Source organism: Carcharhinus amblyrhynchos, chromosome 11, assembly GCF_965287045.1.
Source record: "Carcharhinus amblyrhynchos chromosome 11, sCarAmb.v2.hapA, whole genome shotgun sequence".
NCBI lineage: Eukaryota > Metazoa > Chordata > Chondrichthyes > Carcharhiniformes > Carcharhinidae > Carcharhinus > Carcharhinus amblyrhynchos.
In genome coordinates, this window is record NC_137334.1 from 70,611,340 (window position 1) to 70,636,089 (window position 24,750).

General features: G+C 42.6%; 1 protein-coding gene across 1 annotated transcript in view; it reads right to left on the reverse strand.

The window, feature by feature from the left end:
• Nucleotides 1–24,750, reverse strand: part of LOC145350212 (low-density lipoprotein receptor-related protein 1-like) — a 1,564,930-nt gene that overhangs the window by 18,394 nt on the left and 1,521,786 nt on the right. Inside the window, exons 82-85 of the mRNA XM_080199274.1 lie at nt 18,546–18,710; nt 16,443–16,604; nt 11,427–11,601; nt 3,880–3,984 (exon numbers count right to left, since the gene is read on the reverse strand). Coding sequence (XP_080055400.1) covers nt 3,880–3,984; nt 11,427–11,601; nt 16,443–16,604; nt 18,546–18,710 — 607 coding nt within the window. The remainder of the gene's footprint in view (nt 1–3,879; nt 3,985–11,426; nt 11,602–16,442; nt 16,605–18,545; nt 18,711–24,750) is intronic.

Below are 24,750 nucleotides of genomic sequence, written 5' to 3' on the forward strand. Positions count from 1 at the left end.
ATCAATATCTCAATCTAATAAGTTAGATAACTTCATTATTGTATTTTTATTTACAGCATTATGAAGCTATCTACAATGTAATGACATAATTTACATAATGTGAAATTCCCATGCTTTGGCGCAGTTATGTCCCTTGTGAAAGGCATTAAGACAAAATGATGAGAGCAATGTTCTGCTTCTCAAGCACTGAGTGATTGTAATTATTTCCATAAAGATGTCGACTAGTACTAATGCACAAGTACATAATGAGTACTAGTACTTAGTAACAAAAGATGCAAGAGCCATCTGAATTAGCATTGGGCTCATTGAATGAGATCCAATAATGTGAGTGACTCTCAAATACCCTCCAAGGGCAAGTAGGGATGGGCAATAAATGCTGGCAAGCCAGTGAAGCCCATGTTCCATGAATGAATAATAATAAAAAAAAGCCTTTAAAACTTTGGGTTTTATAAAGTTAAAACTGAATTGCACACGCACCAATGGCATCCAGATGGTCACTTGACATGTCAAACTGTTGTTTTAGGTCAATGATTGGGATGTCAACTTTTCTTCTATGTTAGAAGTATTGGACTTTTAGCCACAAATAATTCATGAAAACAAAGGAACGCCATAAGATGCTGATGTACATTAGGGTTATAAGAGCAAAACTGATGAGAAAATGTGTCCACGTGAGAAAGAGTTAACATACAATTACTCAAATGTGTGTATGTAAAATACAGAAATCTTGTATTCATTTTTAACACTTAGCATGACATAAAAGAGCGGTGTAGATGAATGAAGTTAATGAGAAATGATAAATAACCCCAACTGTGAATTATATGAAATTTCAAACCAAAAGAGATGATTGGGTTACTGTAAACTAAATTGATAAAAACTCATTTGTAGCAATTTGTGTCATTCTAATTCCCCAATCACAAGAAAGATATTTATTAATAAAAGCAAATTACTGTAGATGCTGGAATCTGAAACCAAACGAGAAAACGCTGGAAAATCTCAGCAGGTCTGGCAGCATCTGTAAGGAGGGATAAGAGCTGATGTTTCAAGTCCAGATGACCCTTTGTCAAAGCTAAAAGGCATAGAAAATGGGGGATATTTATACTGCAGGGTGAGGGAATGAAAGATAATTCATAGCCACAGAAACCAAGGGAAAAGACTGCTGTCCACAGACAGGATGAAAGGTGTGAATGGCCAAACAGCAGAGAAGCTAAAATGAGAGCATAAGCTGTGACAGATGAAGATGTTGGGGGAAAGGGGAATGGGACTGAGATAGAATGTAGAAATGGGGAAGTGGTGGGAGGGGAGAAAAGATAAGGGAAGGGGGATGAAGTAGGGGGAAAGATGGGGGGGAAGAAAAATGAAGGAAGACAATAAAGAAATAAAAGGTAGAAAACAGTAAAAAATTAAATAAAATAGAGTGAAAACAAAGGGGACTGAGGCGGGGTACAGCAAATCATCTGAAGCTGTTGAATTCGATGTTGAGACCGGAAGGCTGTAACGTGCCTAGCGGAAGATAAGGTGCTGTTCCTCCAGTTTACATTGAGTTTCACTGGAACAGTGCAGCAAGCCAAGGACAGACAGCCGGGCATGGGAGCAGGATCGTAACACCTCCCCCATTACCTCTGCTATGCTAAGGTGTAACACCTGCCCCTCTATCCCTTCTATGCTCACCTTCCAAGGTCCAAAACACTCATTCCAGGTTAAGCAGCGTTTCACTTTTACCTCTTTCAATTTGGTGTATTGCTTTCATCGCTCCTAACGTGGTCTCCTCTATATTGGAGAGATCAAGTGTAGACTGGGTGATTGGTTTGCTGAGCACCTTCAGTCTGTGCACAATCAGGACCCTGACTTTCAGGTTGTTTGCCATTTTAACACCTGATCCTGCTCTCATGCCCAGCTGTCTGTCCTTGGCTTGCTGCAATGTTCCAGTGAAGCTCAACACAAACTGGAGGAACAGCATCTCATCTTCCAGCTAGGCACTTTACGGCCTTCCAGCCTCAACATCAAATTCAACAACTTCGGATGATTTGCTCTGCCCCTTCTGTTTTAATTCTATTTTATTTTTTACTGTTCTCTATTTTTTACTTCTTTATTGTCTTTCTTCATTTTCCTTCCCCTCACCCTTTCCCCCTACTTCATCCCCCTTCCCTGACCTTTCCCCCCCACTTCCCCTTTTCTACATTCTACACACCCCACCCCCTGCAACCCACCTCCTCCTCCCCCACCCCCAACATTTCCATCTGTCATAGCTTATAGCTTTTCTGCCATTTGGCCATTCACATCTTTTATTCTCTCTGTTATCAGTCTTCTCGTTTCTGAGGCTAGGATGCACCTTTCATTCTCTCATCCTGCAGTTTAAATAGCTCCCATTTTCTATGCTGGACTCGAAACATCAGCTCTTTTCTCTCCTTACAGATGCTGCCAGGCCTGCTGTGGTTTTCCAGTGTTTTCTCTTTTGGTTGGAAGGATACTTATTGGTGGCTTTCAAAGGTCACAAAAGAAACAGCCAAGGTGATCCCAGCTATCAAAATTGAAGTTTGTTTTTAAAATTGATTAAGAAAGCTCTGCATGAAGACATTGAAGTGGCCCAGTTTTAAGTTTTCACCAACATGAAGGGATTGGTACAGTTGATGTAGTCAAATTATTCATTGCGGTAAAAAGCTCAAAGAGCAAAAGAACAAAAAGTTAACAATTAACACACATTGCTAACAATTAGGAACTTCGGGCAAGGGGAAGATTAGTAGGGAAGACCACTGAAAAGAATAACATGGACTGATTCAAGATATTGTTAGAAAACCATGATTTGGAGATGTCAGCATTGGACTGGGGTGGGCATAGTAAGAAGTCTCACAACACCACATTAAAGTCCAACAGGTTTATTTGGAATTACAAACTTTCAGAGCACTGCTCCTTCATCAGGTGAGTCCCAATCATTCGCCTGATGAAAGAGCAGTGCTCCAAAAGTTTGTGATTCCAAACAAACCTGTTGAATTTTAAGCTGGTGTTGTGAGACTTCTTACTGGTTAGAGAGAGAATGGGTTGGAGAAAATAGTGAAGAGTTGAGTCAACAGAGTATAGTTCAATGAAAAAAATTATATCTGTTGCATCAAATGGCATTTTCTGGCATTTGGTGATATTGTGTTATGAATTATATTTTCTATTGGAATTAATGGGGCACAGATTATGCTGGAATCTGGATCCGTGATATCCTGACCCTGCAGCGAACTTCCAGAATGGCATTCCTGACCCAAGCAAAAGCAATTGCTATAAAATGGGACCTGCCTTTTGTGGGGTTTGCCAGCTTTCAGAGGGCCTCAGTGCATGGGTGGTGGAGTTTCATCTGATCCACCCAATATTATAAGGAGTGCCTTATGCAGGCTGGTACTCTGGGCTCACATGCAGAAGAAAAGTCAAACTTAAAGCAATGTTTACAACAACTCTCTTAAAAAGGGGCAAATGGAAATGCCTGATAGCCTTTATTCCAGTGGATTTGGCATCGAATCCTCTCCTCAGGGTCAACCACTACCCTACATCTAAGGTGTCTGCTTTTAACATGTAAGTGAAAAGAAAAGCTCTTTGATCCCATGAACTTTGGTGAAGCTCTAATTGACTGGACAATAGATTTGCTGGCTTTGGTTATTTAGGCAAATTTGTGGAGCTTGTCCAGTACTGCTGATTATGACATTTCCTCTGTGTTGAGTTATAACCTATTTAAGTATTAGAACAAAACTACTCCATTGCCATTGTTCGGAAATACATCTATGTTTCCTCAAATTAAAAATTAAATGGACATTTGTCAACATATTAAACTCATCCTAAGGTATACGGGTGCTCGAAAGGATTAGTTCTACGGTAAGTTTAAAGTACAGAGTATACACTTACACACACGTGGGCATTTCAGAGTGTGGGCCCAGCTGGCAAGTGCCACCATTGTAACAGTATCCATCACAAGACAGGCAGCTGGATGCAATCCTTCCATTTGTGCAACTGTATCAACAAAGTGAGACTAATGTCATTCCAGATTATGCTACAAGAACCATAATTACAGGCGCCTGTATGTATTCAATGGAATGCTCTGTTGCACGAGAAATTGCTTACATTGAGTTAAAAAATATTTTTCCATGAGAGTGAACAATCGTTTCACTTTAGTGAAAAATACATCAATGAAATCCAACTGAGTGATCAGTTTACTGCTTCACATAACCAGCTACAAGCTTTGTGCTATTAATCGCTGCAGACTATTTCTCTAAAGATTTTTAAAATCCTATTGCTATGCCTTATTTTGTGCGGTGAATTCAGTATGTTAGCACTGGAGTTTTTGACTGTTAAGAAAAAAACAGTGCTAATGGTCACAACAGGTAAACTCGCCATAGTCCCAGATGACCATAGGCCTCAAAGCGAAGAGCTGACTAGTGGTGATTTAACCTGAGAATCAACACAGCTCAGGTGAGGGCTAAGGTTGAGAAGGAGGGCCTTCATGAATAATCACTGCCGTTACAGGATTTGAACCTACACTGTTGGATATTGCTCTGCATCACTAACCAGCTGTCCAGCCAACTGAGCTAAACCAACTTCCAAATGGTATCAACATCAGGATGCCCAGTGCAATGACAAAAGCTGGTTTATACGGACACACTTGTGCATGTGTATCAGCTCCACATTGGGAACATTTCCAAGTTAGCAAGAGGCTGGATGATTTCCTCTGAAACTGAAATATGCTGAAATAGAGTTGAGTTTGAGATTTGAGGTCCAGTTAATCAAATACAATCGCTACTTTGTAATATAGCCTACATCTATACCCTATAGCTGTGCAAAGAACCATAAGGTGTGAAGATTTCCTGTATGTGCTATGTGTAGTAAAGACATGTTTTTTTCTATACTTAGAGCAGAAATTATCTTTCCGGGTGTCATTATCATTTAAATTTAATGTGCTTCTCTGATGACAGTGATAAGAAAGCCATATCTACACGTGAGTGGGATTCTTTATACAGCAACAACCAGATTGCAGAAGCATCCATGTAAAAGCCACTTCTCCTTTTTCCAACAAGCAGTTTTTTTTTAAGCTAGCCATTCTTGTCAAAAAAAATCAAGCTCTATCAACCTTCGCTTTGCACAGATTGAATCATTTTGAAGGAATAATGTGGAAACAGCCAGTTTCTTTATGTTAAACCAGAACTTGTCAGAATTGTCAGTTTCTTTTTGGGGCACGGATGTGCTGTATGTGATATATGTAAATACAGAAAACATTAATCAATAATGCCATACCTAGTGCTATAAGCAAAGTGTTAATCAAACAAAAACATTATAATAGTGGGTGAGCTCCATACAAAGAGGTTAGGTATTCATATGCTAATATTGTACAACATAATTGAGTCACTCTTGTGTTTTACCCAACATGAATTGTAATCAGATTGAGTGGGTCTCAGTGGTAACAACATAACTGCTTTAATTTCAGATTCTGTAGCTCTATATTACCACTTTCCTGTTAGCTGATTCAATTCAACATAAAATTAATTGTGTAACATGGATATAAATTACTGGACACGAGTTCGAACATCAAGCGCACTGTAGCGTTTAATCACAGGGGATTTCACTGTTACACAGATACAAATAAGCTCATGGACACAGGACCTGAATTGCAGAGGTACAGTGGAAGTAAATGCCCTAGATTCAAGTAGCATTTAGCTGTCTGTGGCACCAAGGAGTCCTAGCAAATCTGAACTTGACAGAGATTAAGGAGAAAACGCTCCAGGTGGGATTTTATGGCCTCGCTCATCCCGAAACTGTAAAATCCGACCCGAGGTCAATGGCCCTTTCTATTGTCCACCCCTTGCCTGCTCCAATTCCTGTGGTTGGCAGGGTGGTAAGTTACGGCCTGTCTGGAGTCATAACTGACGCAGAATAAGACTCAAAAGCAAAATACTGCGGATGTTGTAAATTGGAAATAAAAACCGGAAATACTTGGAAAACTCAGCAAGTCTGGCAGTGTCTGGGAAGAGAGAAGCTGAGCTGGCAGACTGAATTTTCATTGCGCAGCAGAGATGGGACCAAAAGCTGATGTGCTGGCAATTCCCACTGCCACAGGATGTGGTGCTTCTGCATAGAACCCTTATGGCACTGAAGGAGGCCATTCGGCCCATCAAGTCTACACCGACTGTCTACCAGAGTATCTTACCCAGGTCCCACCCACATTCCATACACATAGTCACCCAAGGCCCGAAACGAACCCGGGTCCCTGGTGCTGTGAGGCACTCACGTTAACCACTGTGCCTCCATGCCACCTGCATCCATGGAAAGAGGGTGACAGTACAGCTAGATGCCAGGCAGGAGTAATTCCCTAACAATGAATAACAGGGGAAGGAGCAGAGAGCAGTTCATATATTGGCACATGGTGGCCATTAGGTAAGCAGAGTCTGCTGATTCGCAGAGAATTTGCTGTATTGTTGGGCTAATTGTGAACTTGGGAGGGGGGCAAAAGCGGGCACATCTACAGCAGTTGGTAGAGCATAGTGGGGTTGTGATGGCTGTAACTGGTGCTAAATCAGACCATCCCTCAACAAGAGGCTTAGCTTCTCCTGATTCTGAGGGATACAAATGCCTGAGGAGCAGGGAAGGCATGAAGGTGCAGTCCTCATTATTGGATCTACTGCCAAAGAATCGGCTTCTTGGACATGTTGGAGCTGCAGTATGGGGCAATATGTTGAGTGTTATTGGGATAGGGCAGGTTGCAGATTTGAGGTTACAAATATGTCAGCCATGATCTTATTAATGGTGCAATGTGTTCAAGGGGTTGCATAGCCTACTCCTGCCCCTTGTTCATATGCTTATTTGTTTCAAACTAGGCCTGCCAGATGCACACACCCTGCCAGTAACCCATCAAATTGGCAGTGGTGCTGAACTTTGCTTCTGGGTTATTTCAAAGGACACCAGCATACCAGTGTAGCATATCACAAGTAACCACAGTGGAGCATCAGATGACTCTATATGGGAGGCCATTGGAGTACATTGAGTTCCAGACTGATGAGGCCACAAAGGCGTAGAGTGTTATGGGATCTGTCTCCAAAACTGAATTCCTTCAGGTGCACAATGTTATCGACTAGATTATGTGGCCATCAAACACAAGAACATCACAAAATTAAAGTAAAGTTTATTTATTAGTGTCATAAGTCAGCTTACATTCACACTGCAATGATGTTACTGTGAAAATCCCCTAATCGCCACACTCTGGTGCCTGTTCAGATACACTGAGGAAGAAGTTAGCATGGCTAATCCACCTAACCAGCACGTCTTTTGGACTATAGAAGGAAACCAGAGCACTTGGAGGAAGCCCACACAGGCACAGGGACAATGTGCAGATTCCGCACATACGGTGACCCAAGCTAGGAATTGAACTGGGGTCCCTGGCATTGTGAAACAGCAGCACTAACCAGCGTGCCACCATGTCGCCCACCACCACAGGACATGTCAACTTGCTGATCTGATGCTTCTGCATAGAATCCCTGCCGCACAGAAGGCAATGAAGACTAATGAAGTGCAGGGGTAGGTCACTCGGCTCCTCCAGCCTGCTCTGCCTTTCAATAAGATCATGGCTGTTCTGATTGTGCTATCAAGTGAACTTTCCCAGAATGCCCCCATTACCTTTGACTCCCTTTTTGATCAAAACTCCTGACCAATTCAGCCTTGAAAATATTCAGTGACCCAGATTCCACTGTTCTCTGGGCAGAGTGTTCCACAAATTTACATCCCTCTAAGAGGATTTTGTTTCCCTGTCTGTCTTAAATGGGAGACCCTTTATTTTTTAAACTATAGTTCTTGTCTCTCCCATAAGGGGGAATATCCTCTCAATGTCCATCCCATCAAGTCCTCTCAGGATCTTGCAAATTTCAATCAGGTCACCTCTCATTCTTCTAAACTCCAAGATCCCAGCACAGCAGCCAGGGGTATTTATAAATAGGAAGCCATTCCTCAGATCTTTCAATGTCCTGTGCAGCCATGAGGTGCTGATGCTGGCATTGGACTGGGGTGGGCACAGTAAGAAGTCTCAAAACACCAGGTTAAAGTCCAGCAGGTTTATTTGGAATCATGAGTTTTCGGAGGTGATACCCCATATGGTTCTTCATGAGTTTGGCCATTCTTTAAATGATTGATCTAATGTACTTATGTGGTTGAAATGCAGTGGAGTTCACCTCACGAATGGACTCCTCCATTCTTTGCCCATTATTGGCGTTTATTGGTAGGGGGATTGAATTTAGGAGTCGCAGCGTCATGATGCAACTGTACACAACTCTGGTGCGGCCGCACTTGGAGTATTGTGTGCAGTTCTGGTCCCCACATTACAGGAAGGATGTAGAGGCTTTGGAGAGGGTGCAGAGGAGGTTTACCAGGATGTTGCCTGGTATGGAGGGGAGATCCTATGAGGAGAGACTGAGAGATTTGGGGTTGTTTTCGCTGGAAAGAAGGTGGCTAAGAGGGGACCTTATTGAAACATATAAGATGATTAGAGGTTTAGACAGGGTGGATAGTGATAGCCTTTTTCCTAGGATGGAGAAAGCTAGCACGAGGGGACACGGCTTTAAATTAAGGGGGGGTAGTTATAGGACTGATGTCAGGGGTAGGTTCTATACCCAGAGGGTGGTGAGGGACTGGAATGCCCTGCCAGCTGCAGTTGTAAATGCGCCTAGTTTGGGGGCGTTTAAGAGATCTGTGGATAGGTTTATGGACGAAATGGGATTGGTTTAGATTAGTGGGTTAGTGTTTTTTTTTAAAAGCTGGTCGGCGCAACATCGTGGGCCGAAGGGCCTGTTCTGTGCTGTAATGTTCTATGTTCTATGTTCTATGACTCTGCATTTGCCTCAAGAAATTTGGGCACAGATCTCCAACCACTGCTCCAAAAAAACCTATCTTGTGTGACTCCGTCAGGGGATCCTCCTGTATGAATGTCAGAATAAAGAGATAGGCAGCCAACTTGTGGGGAGGCGATGGCCGAAAGGTTTTATTGCCCGAGTTTAATCTAGGAACTCAGTTCATGCTCTGGAGATCTAGACTCAAATCCCACCACAGCAGATGGTAGAATTTGAATTCAATTAAAAAACCTGGAAGTAAGAATCTACTGGTGACCATGAAATCATTGTCGATTGTTGGCAAAATCCATCAGGTTCACTAATGTTCTTTGAGGAAGGAAATCTGTTGTCTTTACCCCTGTCCTTCCCTGATTCCACAGCCACAGTGATGTGGTTGACTGTCAACTGCCCTCAAAGCCTAACTAGGGATGGGCAATAAATGCTGGCCAACTAGCAACGCCCATGTCCCATGAATGCATTAGAAAAAGACTTCTGCATTGTGTGCTCTTTTCTCCTGTATGGCCAAGAGAAAGAGAGCAAAAATTACACCCAATGGTTCACTCTCCATCTTCAATTACTTCATCAATGATCTTCCCTAATGTCAGTGGAATGATTACTGATGGTTATTTATTGTTTGGCTCAATTCGTAATTGTTTAGATAATGAAACAATCCATGCCTCCACCCGTTAAAGCCTGGACAACATACAGGCATGGGGTCTCAAGTGTCCATTAACATTCACATCACACAAGTGCCAGGCAATGACTAGTGTCTCCCCCGTCGCCAGGAGTGGTTCACTCCAGCGGGGTTTAGTATAGCTCCCCATGTGCAGAGAGCTGGCGGCCCAGCCCCGCTCGGTGAAAAAGACCAACGATGCCTCCCAGAGAGTTGAGGGCTGCAGAGTGCCCCTGGGCATCGTCAGCTTGACAGTGCTAGCCTGGGTCCCCTGGCATTACCCAAGCGGCAAAGTGGTAATGCATAGGGGCACCTTGACACTGTCTATCGGGCGTCAGCAGTGGCAAGGTGGGGCCTAGTGGACCTGATGGGGGGCAGGCCTGATGGGAGGCAGTGTCTGGTAGGGGGCCCGGCCTGATGGGGGGAGATCGGTGGGGGTCCCGCTGCCACTCTGCATTCGGGCTGAGTGACAGAGGGAGGGAGACCAAGTTTAAGGGCTGGGCAAAGGGGTTGGGGGGGCGGTCAGCCTGCTGGGGGAAGGAGAGGGTTAGGGCTTCAGGGGGGTTTGGGGCTGTAGGGGGGTTGCAGGAGTGGGCGGTAGTGGGTGGCAGTGGTGGGGGGGGCGGAATTGGTAGATTGGGGTTGCGGAGGGAGGGGATATTGAGGTGAGCTGGGGACAGGCATATCGATAGGGCTGTGGGGGTTCAGAGGGACAGCGTTGAGGGGTCGCAGGGCTGGCCGGTGATTGTGCATGTGCCAATCTTGCCGCTGACAAATTGGTGAATGCACAGTGGCCCGTTCTGTACTATGCTGCCGACCTCTCCAGTAAGAATAGGCAGCTGTGCATTTTGGCATGATTCACACGAGTGCACTCTGCTGTGCATAGAGTGTGGGAGATCCATTTTCAAACTCCCGCTGATATTTTAAGCGGGATTTACTCCAGTTTTTATGTGAGTTCAACAATAAGAATTTTTTGGGGACAATCGCCCCCAAAAGCTTTGGAATCCCCAGTGACTCAAAACCTTATTGGAACAGCCACATAAATGCTGTGGCTACTGAAACAAGTCAGAGGCTCAGGATTCTGCAGCACGCTAATAATTTCACACCGCAAATAACACTGTGATGGAATGCTCTCCGCTTGTCTGGATGGGTGAAGCTGCTGTAACACTGAGGAATCTCAGCACCATCTGGGACAATGCTTGATTGACACTTAATCCCTTGGTTTAAGTACCCAATCCCTCCACCACTGGCCTACGTTGACTGCCTGTAGGTTGCAACAACTCACCAAGGTTTCTTCACGGGCACTTACCAAACTCCATCTTCACCATTTTGAAGCACAACTTGCCTTTCAAGTTGCACACCACCTTGGCTTTATAGCTCGGTTTCTTCACTGCCTGCCTCTTATGTTCTCAAAAACAATGAGGGATGGACAATACATCGCAATCTCATCTATAACGTTCATATCCAAAAGGGACTTCCGGAAGCTAGCACTTGATGGTAAATTGGATTTTACAAGGAAATATTTTTTAAAGAAGTCACTGATGTAAATTGCTGCATGGAAGCTAGGTGGTGCAGTAGACTAAAATAACAATGCATCCTCACTCTAATAGGGAAACAGCTAGAACAGACTCAGCAATCTCAGAAATCATTTGGTGGGGGGGGGGGGGGGGGGAGGAGGGGGGGTTAACTTTAATAAAATTAAAGTAGCATTCCAGCCAAAACATGTAAATTGCCCTCAAGATGAAGGAATGACAGGCTAATAATCTGAACTGAAAGCTGTTTCGACAGACCAAGCAACTTGCAGAAAATGAATCGAGATCACCTGCAGGTGCCCCATACCTTTGGCTGAGGGTATTGGCTTACTCATATTCTTAATGATAACGTTTCCCAATGAATAACAGACATAAAATACTTACTTGCAAGCCACCTGTCTTGTCTTTTTGTCCACAATACACTGTCCGCCATGGCATACAGCACATTTATCCACTTCGCATTTTGCTCCTTCGAACTGTGGAGAGCAGATGCACTGAGCACTGCCATCATTGCTAATTCTGCAGCTTCCCGAATTCATGCAGTAGTTATAGCACACATCTGGAACAAAATGAAATGCAGATCACAAATTGAAAACATAAATTATAATGACAATTGCAAGCATTTTCGTTGAAAGTAATCCTGTTTTAGAGTTTACATCTCAGAGGTTGCTATTTTTAGAAGGTGGCTTTTTTTTCCTCTAATAATAATAAAGAGTATGTGTCAGGGTCGAATATAAAGGGGCAATTCTCCCAGCCCACTGCGCTGATGCAAGTGGAAATCATTTTGCAGACTCCCCGCTGAGCACCACGGTCTTCACGCGTCTGTGACTGCCAGATTTCCCGGGCCATCACCTCTGCTTCAGAAATCGGCATGGAGCTGAATAAATTATTCTAATACTCATTGTACTATCATTAGCAGACCCGAGACTGAAGTCTCCAGGCCCACTAGTGTCTCAGCCCCCGCCAGGAGTGCTTCACTCCAGAGTGGGGTATACAAAAATTCCCACTTGCAGGGAGCTGGCAGCCCGACGATCATGGTCCCCCGGGAGGTCGGACATAAGGGCTGGTGTGCCCCCTGGGCATTGCCAGCTTAACAGTGCCAGCTTGGCCCCTGGCATTGCTCAAGAGGCAAAGTGGGGAGAGAGGGGGGAGGTGGACTGGGGTTTGTGGGGGGGTGGGGTGCGTGGTTGGGGGCGGCAGGGATCGGGGTTAGCCTGGGCATATCCAGGGGGCCAGCGATCGGGGCTTGGAGAGAGGTTGGAAGGGCAGTAATGGGAAGGGTTGCGGGACTGGCTAGCGATTGAGCTGGTCAGCGATGGGGAGGGTGGCAGTGCGGGGCTATGGTGCATGTGCCAATCTCAGCGTTGATCAATCAGCTCTTGTGCAGTGGCCCACTCAGGGAATAGACCCCACCCACAGATTTTTCACACTTGGGCACTTTGTGAATACACAGAATGTGGGAGATTCATTTTGAAATTTCTGCTGAAAAACCAACGGGATTTACCCCAATTTTTATGTGAATTTGACACTTAGAATATTTTTGGGAGAATCCCATCCAAAATCATTTCCAGTGTTTCTCATTTGGAAATTACCCCAATTTCACTTAAGTCATGATTGAATCATAGAATCCCGAGGGTGCAGAGGGAAGCCATTCTGCCTGATGGACTGTCCTACAGAATATACTGCCCAGGCCCTCTCCCCCACCCTATCTCCCGAGTCCCACACATTTACCAGGGCCATTTCACCTAACCTGCACTTTGGAGTGCGGGAGGAACTTGCAGCACCTGGAGGAAACCCATGCAGACATGGGGGGAATATGGAAACTCCACACAGACAGTCACCCCTAAGATGGGAATTAAACCCAGGTCTCTGGCACTGAGAGGCAGCAGCGCTAACCACTGTGCCACCGTGCTGCCCCATTGCTTAGTACAATATTGTCAATGAAGATTTGTAAGGACATTTATGAATCTTATCTGCTAGCCGATTAACTGATATCTAATTTCAATCCTCGAGCAGCAAATAAATCTTCCTTTGCCATCCTATTGGTTAATTTGTGAAAAGAAGAACAAAGAACAAAGAAAATTACAGTACAGGAACAGTCCCTTCAGCCTTCCAATCCTGTGCAGTTTATAAGGTCCTAACCAAACTAAAAATAACTTCTGCTGTTACTCTGTCCGTATCCCTCTATTCCCTCCTATCCACGTACCATCCAGATGCCTCTTAAATATTGCTAATGTGCCTGCTTCCAGCACCTCTTCTGGCAGCTGTTCCAGGCACCCACCATTCTCTGTATGAAAAACATTCTCTGCACATCTCTCTTAAACTTTCCCCTTCTCACCTCGAACCTTGTGCCCATATGTAATTGACACTTCCACCCTTGGAAAAAAGCCTCTATTTATCCATCCTGTCTATACCTCTCATAATTTTGTCCACTTCTATTGGGTCTCCCCTCAGCCTCTGTCTTTCCAGTGAAAACAATCCTAGTTTATTCAACCTCTCCTCGTGGCCAACACCCTTTAAGACCAGGCAAATGTTGATTCAAAATCAAGCTGATTTTTATTTTAATTGAACTACTTCAAAGTTATTTCATGTAAACAGCCCCAGTGCCAGATGAAGGGGTGATACCTTTATGGCGGGGTATCAGAAAGTTGCACACTTATTGGGACAATGTTTATGACTGAATCTGACCACACTGAAAGAAATGTGTTGATCGGCACTAACATTTTCTGAGCACCATTTAATTCACTAAATTAAGTTTACACTTAATTCAAAATACTTTAGTTACTTTGAAATAATACGAATATATTCTGAAACTATTCACAATTTTAACACAAAGGCGTTGTGTGCTTTGAATTTGGTTGGTTTCATATATAACTTTGAGCATTTGAAGATTTTAGAAATAATTTTCTGTCTATTGGTAATTTTTCTGCTGGGATACTGTCACATGAGAAATGTAATCTGATCATAATTCCCACTGGATCTAGTTCATGTAGCATAAAGCAATTGATCCCACCTTTCAAACTTATCTTCAAAAAAAAATCAATCTCATCCTAACCATATATTCACTGAAATATATTCTTAATAGCAACACAGCTTAATTGTTTTGGAAAGAGGAAATTATTTCTCACCTCAAGTCTCCTTCCAGGCTTGGTGACCTTGTGCTAAAACAATTACTTACAGGTATACATTGCTCAGTAAGATTCAGTAAGAAGTCTCAGACTGCTTTACACAGGACTGGAGAGTAAATGGATACTGAGCAGGGCGACATGGTGGCACAGTGGTTAGCATTGCTGCTCACCGAGCCAGGGACCCAGGTTTGATTCCTGGCTTGGATCACCGTCTTTATGGGGTCTGCACATTCTCCCTGTGTCTGTGTGTGTTTCCTCCACAGTCTGAAAGATGTGCTGGTTAAGTGCATTGGCTGTGCTACAATTCTGCCTCAGTGTACCCGAACAGGTGCTCGAGTGTGGTGAGTGGGCAATGTCACAGCAAATTTTATTGCAACGTTAATGTAAATCGATTTGTGACACTAATAAATAGACAAATTTTAAAGAAAAAGAGAAGAGGGATGGCAAGATGTGACAAAAGAGTTGTGAAAGAAAAGGATTGTTCAAGGTAAGGAACAGAGTAACAGCGTTAAAATATTGAGGGAAAGTGGTTAATCGTGCTGATTAGCTTTGCACACACAATACAAATCGACTAGGCACATACATCCATGTAAGACTGAGATTTACATATAATTAGCTTTAATGAGTGGTTATGCCTGCCTGACCCACTCAGTGCGTCCAGGATACAGGCATATGAGTGAGGGGCAGGAGAAGGCCACTCAGCCCCTTGAGCCTGCTCCGTCATTCAATAAAATCATGACTGATCTCATTTTAACCTCAATTTCTCATTCCTGCCTACCCCGATAACATTTCAGCCCCTTGCTTATCAAGAATTTATCTACTTCTGCCTTGTTGATACACAAAGGCTCTGCCTTGTCACCTTTTGGGGAAGAGATTTCCGAAGTCTCACAACCCTCTGAAAAGAAAGGTTCCTCATCGCTGCCTTAACCATCAGTTTGTGAGTGAGAATCTGAGGTCAGAAACAACTGTGCTAATAAGGACATTTAATAAGTTATAAGTTAATAAGGACAATTACAAAAGAATGAGGACAAAGCTGGCTAAAGAGGACGAGGAAAGGAATTTAGTAGAAAAATGGTCGACCAGCAATGGCAGACCTTTCTGGAAATTATTCATGACTCACAGCAAAAATATAGCCCAGTGGGGCTCCCAGTGTAAACTTGTCTATTGGGAGATCAGGGTGCACGTACAATAGCGCCTCTAGCAGTCTGTAGCCGGCTTCCTGGTATGATTAGGCTCTGCCTCTCTTAGTGGCAGGAATCAGTATGTATTGCATAGATTGTCATAAACTCATATAACTTGCTGGATAAACGGGCAAGAAAACCTTCTGTTTTCTGCCCATTGTTTTTGTTTCATACTATATTTTGGGGTTCTTCTATACATTCCATTTTAATCTTGAAATCAATTCATCTGCAAGTCCTTTTCATGACTACAAATAATGCTGAGAATAGATTGGTTGCTATTATCTTTGTTTTTAACTTACCCATTGTATTTCAGCATTTTTTGCTTCCAATGATCAGATGTTCAGCCCATACTATCATTTGTCACACTATGGTGTATCCATTTATTCAAACAGCCTGCCATTCTTAACTTCTCAGTCTTGCTTATGCTTGTTGCTTTTGTTCCCCTGCCATAAGTAACAGTTGAATTTAACCCCACCTTCTGGGAGCTAGCTGGGAGCTTGGAAAGGGGTGTTTAATTAGGTGGGAGAGCAAGGATAGCTTACCCCAATCCCAACTCGCTCCAAATTCAGCCAGTGATAAAGGAGGACCGATGACAGCCTTCCTACCTGTAGTCCATTTGAGGCCTTTACTTGCAAATTGGAAATCTTTTTACTCTTGCTGAAAAAAAGCACCTCGCTGCACTGAAACTCCCCTCCCCAATCCGTCATCCTGGAAAAAGGGACTTGTATGACTGGCCCCAATGCGCCAACCCCACTAACTTCTCTTCTGCGGCTTCCTTCATGCTGCTATTTAGAGTCTCCTGCTGTCCCAGCAGTGGCTACCGCTCCCAGTGATGCTTCTGGAAGTGAAGAGCTGACAGCCATCTGACTGGTTGGCCGTCCTGGGAGATTGGCTCTTTTCTCCTTGAAGGGCATGGAAGCCTAGACTACCTGTTAAGACATTTAAGACATTTAATCCCATTGCAGCTTGCAGGAAAGACTATGGCAGTATTGCCAGTAGCTTTCCAGCCAGTGGATGAGGCCACTGCCGAGTCCTTTAACTTCAGCGCTATCTGAGCCTTTGCCGCAAATTGTTGCTGCCACGACACTCACTGTATTGACACCTGTCTCCTGTGAAATCTGGCAGACAGGAACAATAGGGCTGATTTCCTGTGTTCACGTCGCAGACGCCTTCATTGAGACAGAAGCTGTCGCAAACTCTCTGCTTACAGGTTGGACCAGTAAATCCTATTGGACAGCGACAAGCTGGTTTTCCTAAATAGATTGAAAAGAAAGATGTAAAAGAGAGGAAGAAAATAAGGACACTTTAACAGCAGTACAATCATTATTACATCCCTGCATTGCAACGGGCCAACGGAACTGAATTGGATCAACCCCTAACATGTTAAACTGCAGCTTAGCCAATTCAGTAACCTGTTGAATTCATGCTGACACTTTTGCTGCACCACACATTTTGCGCTGATGCTTTGTGACTGGTATTCCAAGCAGTCAGACAACATACAGGGAATGGGCTGCTTGATCGACAGTTCATTCTGTTCTACACGCAGAAACGTGACAGTGAATTTAATTCCAGCTGCTCCAAACTCATTCCGCTACCACCCGTCACATTTAACAGCGGCACCGTCAACATCCCTTTTACCTGACTTTTTCTTCTCTGTATGAAACATGGTCCAAATAAGGAAGTTATAAATTGGGATAATTTGAGGGGAAGCGAAGTTCTTGCAGCGCATCAATAAATTTCCATTAGCTGCTAGTGTGCTTCATTAGGTATATTAGAAAATAAAATTCAGATTATTAGACACATGGAAGTTTATATTTAAAAATACAGAATGAAATGATATTGAAAGCTATGCTTAAAATACGATTAAGCACTGACATGCAGAACAACTCCTTGGATGGTATTGCATTTTAATTTGTCCTCAATTTTTTTTTTAGAAAGCTGACATTAGGATTCTTTACCAGTTACTTGAAACCAGCAAAGGATTTCAGCTGCAAAAGCAAATTTGCAAATGGGCTACTTGTCAAGGTTTTACAGTTAAGCCAAATGGGACATCTCATATCAAAAGGGCAACAACTTACATAAGAACATGGAGCAGGAGTAGGCCACCTGGCCACTTGAGCCTGTTCCGCCATTCAATAAGATCATGGTCAATCTTTATGTGGACTCAGCTCCTCTGACCCACCCACTCACCATAACCCTTAATTCCTTTACTGTTCAAAAATGTATATATCCTTACCTTAAAAACATTCAATGAGGTAGCCTCAACTGCTTCACTGGGCAGGGAATTCCACAAATTCACAACCCTTGGTGTGAAGAAGTTTATCCTCAACTCAGTCTTAAAACTACTTCCCCTTATTTTGAGGCTATGCCCCCTAGCTCTAGTTTCACCTGCCAGTGGGAACAACTTCCCTGCTTCTATCTTATCTTTTCCCTTCATCATCTTATATGTTTCCATAAGATCTCCTGAGGGGTAAAGTGGCAAAGACTTCTGAGGGGTAAAGTGGCAAAAATGGCCTTATCACACTTGATTAATATTATTCATCAACACTTTAGTTTCTGCAAGCACGGATTTGTACTGCAAAAAATTTCCAGATATTGCAAATGTTTTATAGGACGCCTTGCAAATCTGCAGTGAGGCAAAAATGATACATTAACATATCTGAGCTGGATATAATTTACAAAAAAAGCATTTACAAAATACTACAGAAAACTAAATTTCTACACAAATACGCTAGCTTCAAAATATGAGCTGCATATGAATAATTTCATGCTTATTTTTGTGTTGTTACATTCATTTTATCCTTTTCTGTTTTTCAGACATATTCTACAGTTCCATCACTGACAATAACACCTTTAGTCTTGGCTTATATTACACAGCTGTTCTATTCATTCCCGATCTCAAACCCACTGGGCAGAACTTGGAAACTAAAATTATATTGGTGCATTGTATTAAGAAAAAACAATATCAGGACTGTGCTCATACTCCTGATATAAGGGCAATGCTCTTAAGCTAAATCAAACAAGATTTTTAGAATTTGCTAACGTGCAGTTTCACTATCAATGTAATACAAATGACAATTTTAATGCATAGAATTGCATTTAAACTATGATATAGAAAAAGTAAATTTCTTGCAGTCCACATGCAGTCAGACTAAACATTTGATTGCCCACTCCTGGGTAATGATATACAGTACCCAATGTTGATGCCGAGCAGATTCCTCCATTTTGACAATAGTCTTTGCACTGGTCTCTCTCGCATTCCTGTCCTGCATACCGAGGTTTGCACTTGCATTTTGGCTGGTCTCGTTCATTGACAAAGCAAGTTCCTCCATTCATACACACTAGGTTACAGGTACTTCCTATAATAGAACCAGGCATCGATATTACATCTATTCCGTTTTTAGGATTGCTGCTACTGAAACAAAAAAAAATCACTTTCAAGTGATTTAGGTTTAACATTTTCTTTCAAAGGTTTCTATTGTGAGAGGAAAGAAAGAAAAGAACCACAATTATAAAGTATTTTGCAGGACCTAAAGATCCCTTAAAGCGCTTTGTGGCTAAGTAATGAGTAATCATCGATCACATTTGTGATATAGGAAAGATGGTAGGCAACTCTGAAAGAATAATATCTCATAAATAACAATGGTGATAACCGCCAGGTAATCTGTTCTGGTAATGGCAGATGGTGGAATTTGAATTTAACAAAAAGTACCTGGAGTCCGAAATCTATTGACTACATGACCATGAAGCCATTGTTGATAGTTGGGAAAATCTGGTTCACTAGCATTCTTTAGGGAAGGAAATCTGCCATCCTTACCTGGTCTGGCCTACATGACTCCAGAGCCATGGCAATATGGTTGACTCTCAACTGCCCTTGGGCAACAATGGATGGGCAATAAATGCTGGCCAGCCAGTGATGCCCATGTGCCATGAATGAGGGATAGATATTGACCAGATCAGCAGTAAGTACACCCTTACACACATTTGAAATAGCACCATTTTATATGTCCAACTGAGAGGACAGGTGGAGTTCCAGTTCAACATCTAGTCCAAAAGGTAGCACTGCACTGGAGTGTCAGTCCAGTCCATTTGCCCAACCCTCTGAAACAGAACTGGAACTTACAGACTCAAAGACGAAAGTGTTTTCACTGAACCACAGATTCAAAATTCCCCCATAACAAAGAAAGTTTCTTATGAACATAGTGAGAGAGAATTCACCTTTAATAACATCGCCAGTAAGTGGGCTGTTACAATTTTCATTTTGGCATCTGAGGTGATCAAGTATATAAGGAAAGTGATGGCTTAGTTCTAGTATCACCAGACTATTAATCTAGAAACTCAGCTAATGTTCTGGGGACTCATGTTCGAATCCCACCATGGCAGATGGTGGAATTCGGATTCAATAAAAAAAACCTGGACTTATCTACTAACGATCATGAAACCATTGTTGATTGTCAGAAAAACCCATCAGGTTCACTAATGTCCTTTAGGGAAGAAAACCTGCTGCCCTTACCTGGTATGACCTATATGTGACACGAGAACCACAGCAATTGTAGTTGACTCTCAACAGCCCTCTGAAATGGCCTAGGAAGCCACTCAGTTCAAGGGCCAGTAGGGATTGGCAATAAATTCTTGTCATCATGTGGAGATGCCAGCATTGGACTGGGGTAAACACAGTAAGAAGTCTCATAACACCAGTTTAAAGTCCAACAGGTTTATTTGGTAGCAAAAGCTACGATCTTTCGGAGCGCTTGCTGCTCCTTTGTCAGGTGAATGGAAATTCTGAGAGCTGAGACCTCAACCAGGATCTTGGGTTCATGTCACACTATCTGTAACCCCCACGACTTACCTAGGTTTGCAAAATCACACTGGCTGTCCTGTCTGGAGACAATACACATCTCTTTAACCTGTGCTTAACGCTCTCTCTACTCACATTGTCTGTACTTTTGAGACTTGATTGCCTGTAAAGACTCGCATTCCAACCATTATTTTGTAAATTGACTTTCTGTCTCTATATGCTCTGTTTGTGAACAGAACTCCCACTCACCTGACGAAGGAGCAGTAGCACTCCGAAAGCTCATGGCTTTTGCTACAAAATAAACCTGTTGGACTTTTAACCTAGTGTTATGAGACTTCTTACAATAAATTCTAGCCAGCTAGTGATGCCCATGTCCCACAAATGAATAAAAATGAATTAAAATTTCTTGTTACTTGATCTTTAGGTGATAGCTATGAACTTTATACTATAAGCTTCTCTTCCAAAGATTTTACAGGAGGATGGTCAACTGGATGACTCATAAATGAGTCTCACAGACAAAATTTACTGGATCACCGGACCGCTTAAATGTATTTCCTTTATTTTAATCCCATTCATGATATAAAACTTGCAGTGTCACTTGGATATTGTCATGCACACCTGTTGAAATGCACTGTTAACTTCCATTGCTGCGATACATATAGAAGAACACATAGACTAGAATGAGTTACCAGGCAGTCACACATTGTGATTGAAGTGACACAGTAAATCATAAAAGTGAAATTGAAGTGATTTATCCATGCCATCTCACCCAAATATATCATGTTTGTCCTTGGATTGTTCAAGCAATATTATTTAGACGATCGCCAACTGTTCAGTGTTATTGAAACTGTGATGGTCAGTGAGTGCTGATATCGGAAAAATTGACTAATTTGACAAAACTTCGGCTGTACTGAAAGGTTAAAAAAAAGATCAGTTGCTGGAAATATGAGACTGAAAAGCAGAAAATGCTGGCGGACTGACCAAATCTGGTAGCATCCATAGCAAGGAAGATAAGGTTAACGTTTTAGTTTGGTGGCCTATGGTCAGGAACCCATCAGATGAGACATCATCAGCCTTAAACATTAACCCAACCTTCCTCTCTCTGGTCTGCTGAGACTTGTAGCACTTAATGTTTTTCATATTAATTAGCGCAAACCATCTGACCCATATTTCACTGGATGCTGCAGAGGAATGACACATTATGTCAATGTCATTCTTAGATATTACCTACTGTAGTTAAATGAGACAGTGGCCTTAGAAATTAGGCCCAACATAAAACTGGGCACTTTTAAATTAATACAGCAAAAGCTGTTTCTATGATATTACCACAAGTCAAAAGCCAACAGAGACACAAAGCAGAACTGTCTCACATGTTGAACAGGGGTAATTCACCTTATCAGTAAGGAAGTCATCAAACCAGAACCCAGACCTCTTATTGAATAGAGAGGCTCAAACTTTACAAGGGAAGAGTCATTATGGCCTATTCAGCCCAATCTGATGTATATTCCTTAGTTTCAGCCAGACTCTCTGCTATTAACCATATCCTGAAAAGAGGTGTGTACAACTAGGATGACCTGACCAAATCTTATTGGGTGTTGTGACCACCCCAGTCCTGTCACCCCATTGGCTGAAAGCCAGGGAATATTCAAAGAAGGAAGCGGGAGGATGAAAACAGCCATTTTCAAGACAAACTCCAGTGAAGACTCGACCAAAGCTACCGTGACCTGAGACAACACAGGAAGCTGCACAAGATACATTTCATGCTAAGAGGACCCTGAGTTCATCTGTCGCCGTGAGCTCAGTGATTAGAATCCAACATAGAATCATCAAAACCCTACAGTGCAGAAAGAGGCCATCTGGCCCATTGAGTCTGCACCAACCATAATCCCACCCAGGCCCTACCCCCATATATTTAAGCGCTAATCCCTCTAACCTATGCATCTCAGGACACTAAGGGGCAATATTAACTTCGCCAATCAACCCAACCTGCGCGTCTTTAGATTGTGGGACAAAACCCGAGTACCCTGAGGAAGACCACGCAGACACGAGGAGAATGTGCAAACTCCACACAGACAGTGACCCAAGCTGGGAATTGAACCCAGGTCCCTGGAGCTGTGAAGCAGCAGTGCTAACCACTGTGCTACTGTGCCACCCAATTGATTTCACTAGACTGGGTGGTATCTATTTCGCAGACAATTAGTCTACTTTGGGGAAAGTTAACTTAATGGATTATGTAAGGACTGTTTCTTTAACTTGTGTGTGTTTTTAATAAAACCAAGTTTGAAACACAGTCCTTTGTCTCACGTAATAAAAGCACTTGAGTAAATGTGATACATTGGTCGAAGTGTCTGTAGAATATTTCACAGACAACACTTCTAATTTTGTTACATTATTAACACTTGGAGAAGTTTAGGAAAATAGTTGAAAAATGTGAATAATTGGACTTCTCGTTCAAAGAGTGGATACAGGCAAGATGTGCCTCTTACTGTGTTACATAATTCAATGAGTATACAATGACATAGACATATTTCTGATTTTTTCTTTACGTTGCCAGGGAGGTATGAAGAAAAGAAAATCTTAAAATGTGTTTCTTTTCCATATTCTCGTGGTTAAATTCTGGATTTAAAAACATGGAAGCCCTTTTACTGTATAAACATTCCAGCCAAGCCAACACAAAGAACCAGTAGATGTGACGTCTGCCCCAGTTGACTCTGAACAAAGGCACAGCTATTGGTATATCTCACCACCAGCGTTGCGCTAATGGTTTCACAAGTTGTCTACACAAAATACAATGGGTTTCCGCAAGGTCACCATTAGCTGAATGGCTCGATCCAAACCATCCTGTCACATGACTGAGACTTGAGCTGTTTGAATTGCTTAAATTATACAGCTTTTGGATCTTCTCTTTGGTCACGGTTTAACCGCAGAAGAAGGAAAACAGGATTCCAGATTAGCAGCCTGCCTCTGACCTCCATTTCTCTCTCTCTCAAAGACTAACTAATCTCCAGAAGGAACCCTGTAATTTGCCTCAAAAGTGAACTAATTCCGAGAATACATGAATATTTTGCTGCAGCTTCCATTGCCTCCACCTGCAAAGCCATCTGAAAGATATATCATTGAGCACTGATTTGCTGAATTCTAATCGCATGAATTAATGTCAATACTTTTTCTTTTTGTTTTGCAACTCAAAATCTCTCCGACCTTCCATGCTCGTGTGTGTGTGTGTGTGTGTGTGTGTGTGAATGTGGCTCACGTTCAATTCCCCAGATTGCGAATGTGTTAATAAACCCTAGTTTTGGTTCACCTTAAAAGAGTTTGCTGTGGGGTTATTTTTAATATTGGACCTCATAAACCAGGCTTGGAAAACACACCATGGCCCATTTCAGCAAGGGAAAGGCCACCAAGGGACGCAAATTAAATTAGAAACTCAAACCACCAGTGACACACAGGCAGAAGAGGAAGACTGTAATGAGTAATTCAATTCACCTCAGCCTCTTCTCAGTAATGATTATTAACCAGCTTATATATCAGTGCAATGGTCATTTTTAAACATTTGTTGGAGATGCTGAGACTGCAGGCACAGCTGTGCAAAGTGGTGCACACTTTACAGTCAAGGTGTCCCTGAAAGAGAGAGAACTCATGGGCAGACCTCAGGCAACCTCCTACCTTCCTGATTTGCATCGCTATTCATGTGCTGCTGAAAACTGCTCTCTCATTAGCCTTTCTTTCCCTCTGCAGCACCTTGTTATGATGAGGGACTGAGTTCTGCCAGTTATTTTCCCCAGAGTACTTTCTGTTCAATTCTATGAGTTGTGTGAGAGAGTAGAGGATGCCTTTCTCCCTGGCTGCTTTCCCCAAGATGGTAGTTTAATGATCGGAAATTTACAATTCCCTCAGTGAGGTTATCCGTTCAGCAGCCAATCTACGTAGACCAAGCAGGTCCGTGGTTTTATGCTCAAGTCTATTCCAGATTTCAACTTGGAAGCTATTATAATTGTAATGATTTTCAGAATTAAAATTGAATGGTTTAGGAAATATGGGATGTAGCTAAATCAAATCAGGCAAGAATTATTGAAGCACATATTGAAAATAATTTAAATTATATTACTTGAGGAATTGTGGGGTGGGGGTGGTGGAGCGGGGTGGTAGATGTTGCGGAGGACAAGAAAGTGAAGTGTTGTCGAACAGGGAGACCTAGGGTTGCAAGTACATAGTTCCTTGAAAGTGGCGTCACAGGTAGACAGGTTGGTGAAGAAGGCATTTGGCACACTTGCCTTCATCAGTCAGAGCACTGAGTACAGGAGTTGGGATGATATGTTACAGCTATACAAGTCATTTGTAAAGCCACATTTGGAATACTGCGTACAATTCTGGTTGCCCTGCTATAGGAAGGAAAATATTAAACTGGAAGGCTGCAGAAAAGTTTTACAAGGATGTTACTGGGACTAGAAGTTTTGAATTATAAGGAGAGATTGGGTAGGCTGGGACTTTTTTCCCTGGTAATGAGGTGGATGAGGGGTGACCTTATACAGGTTTATAAAATCACGAGGGGCATAGATAAGGTAAATAACTAAGGTCTTTTCCCAGGTAGGGGAGTCCAA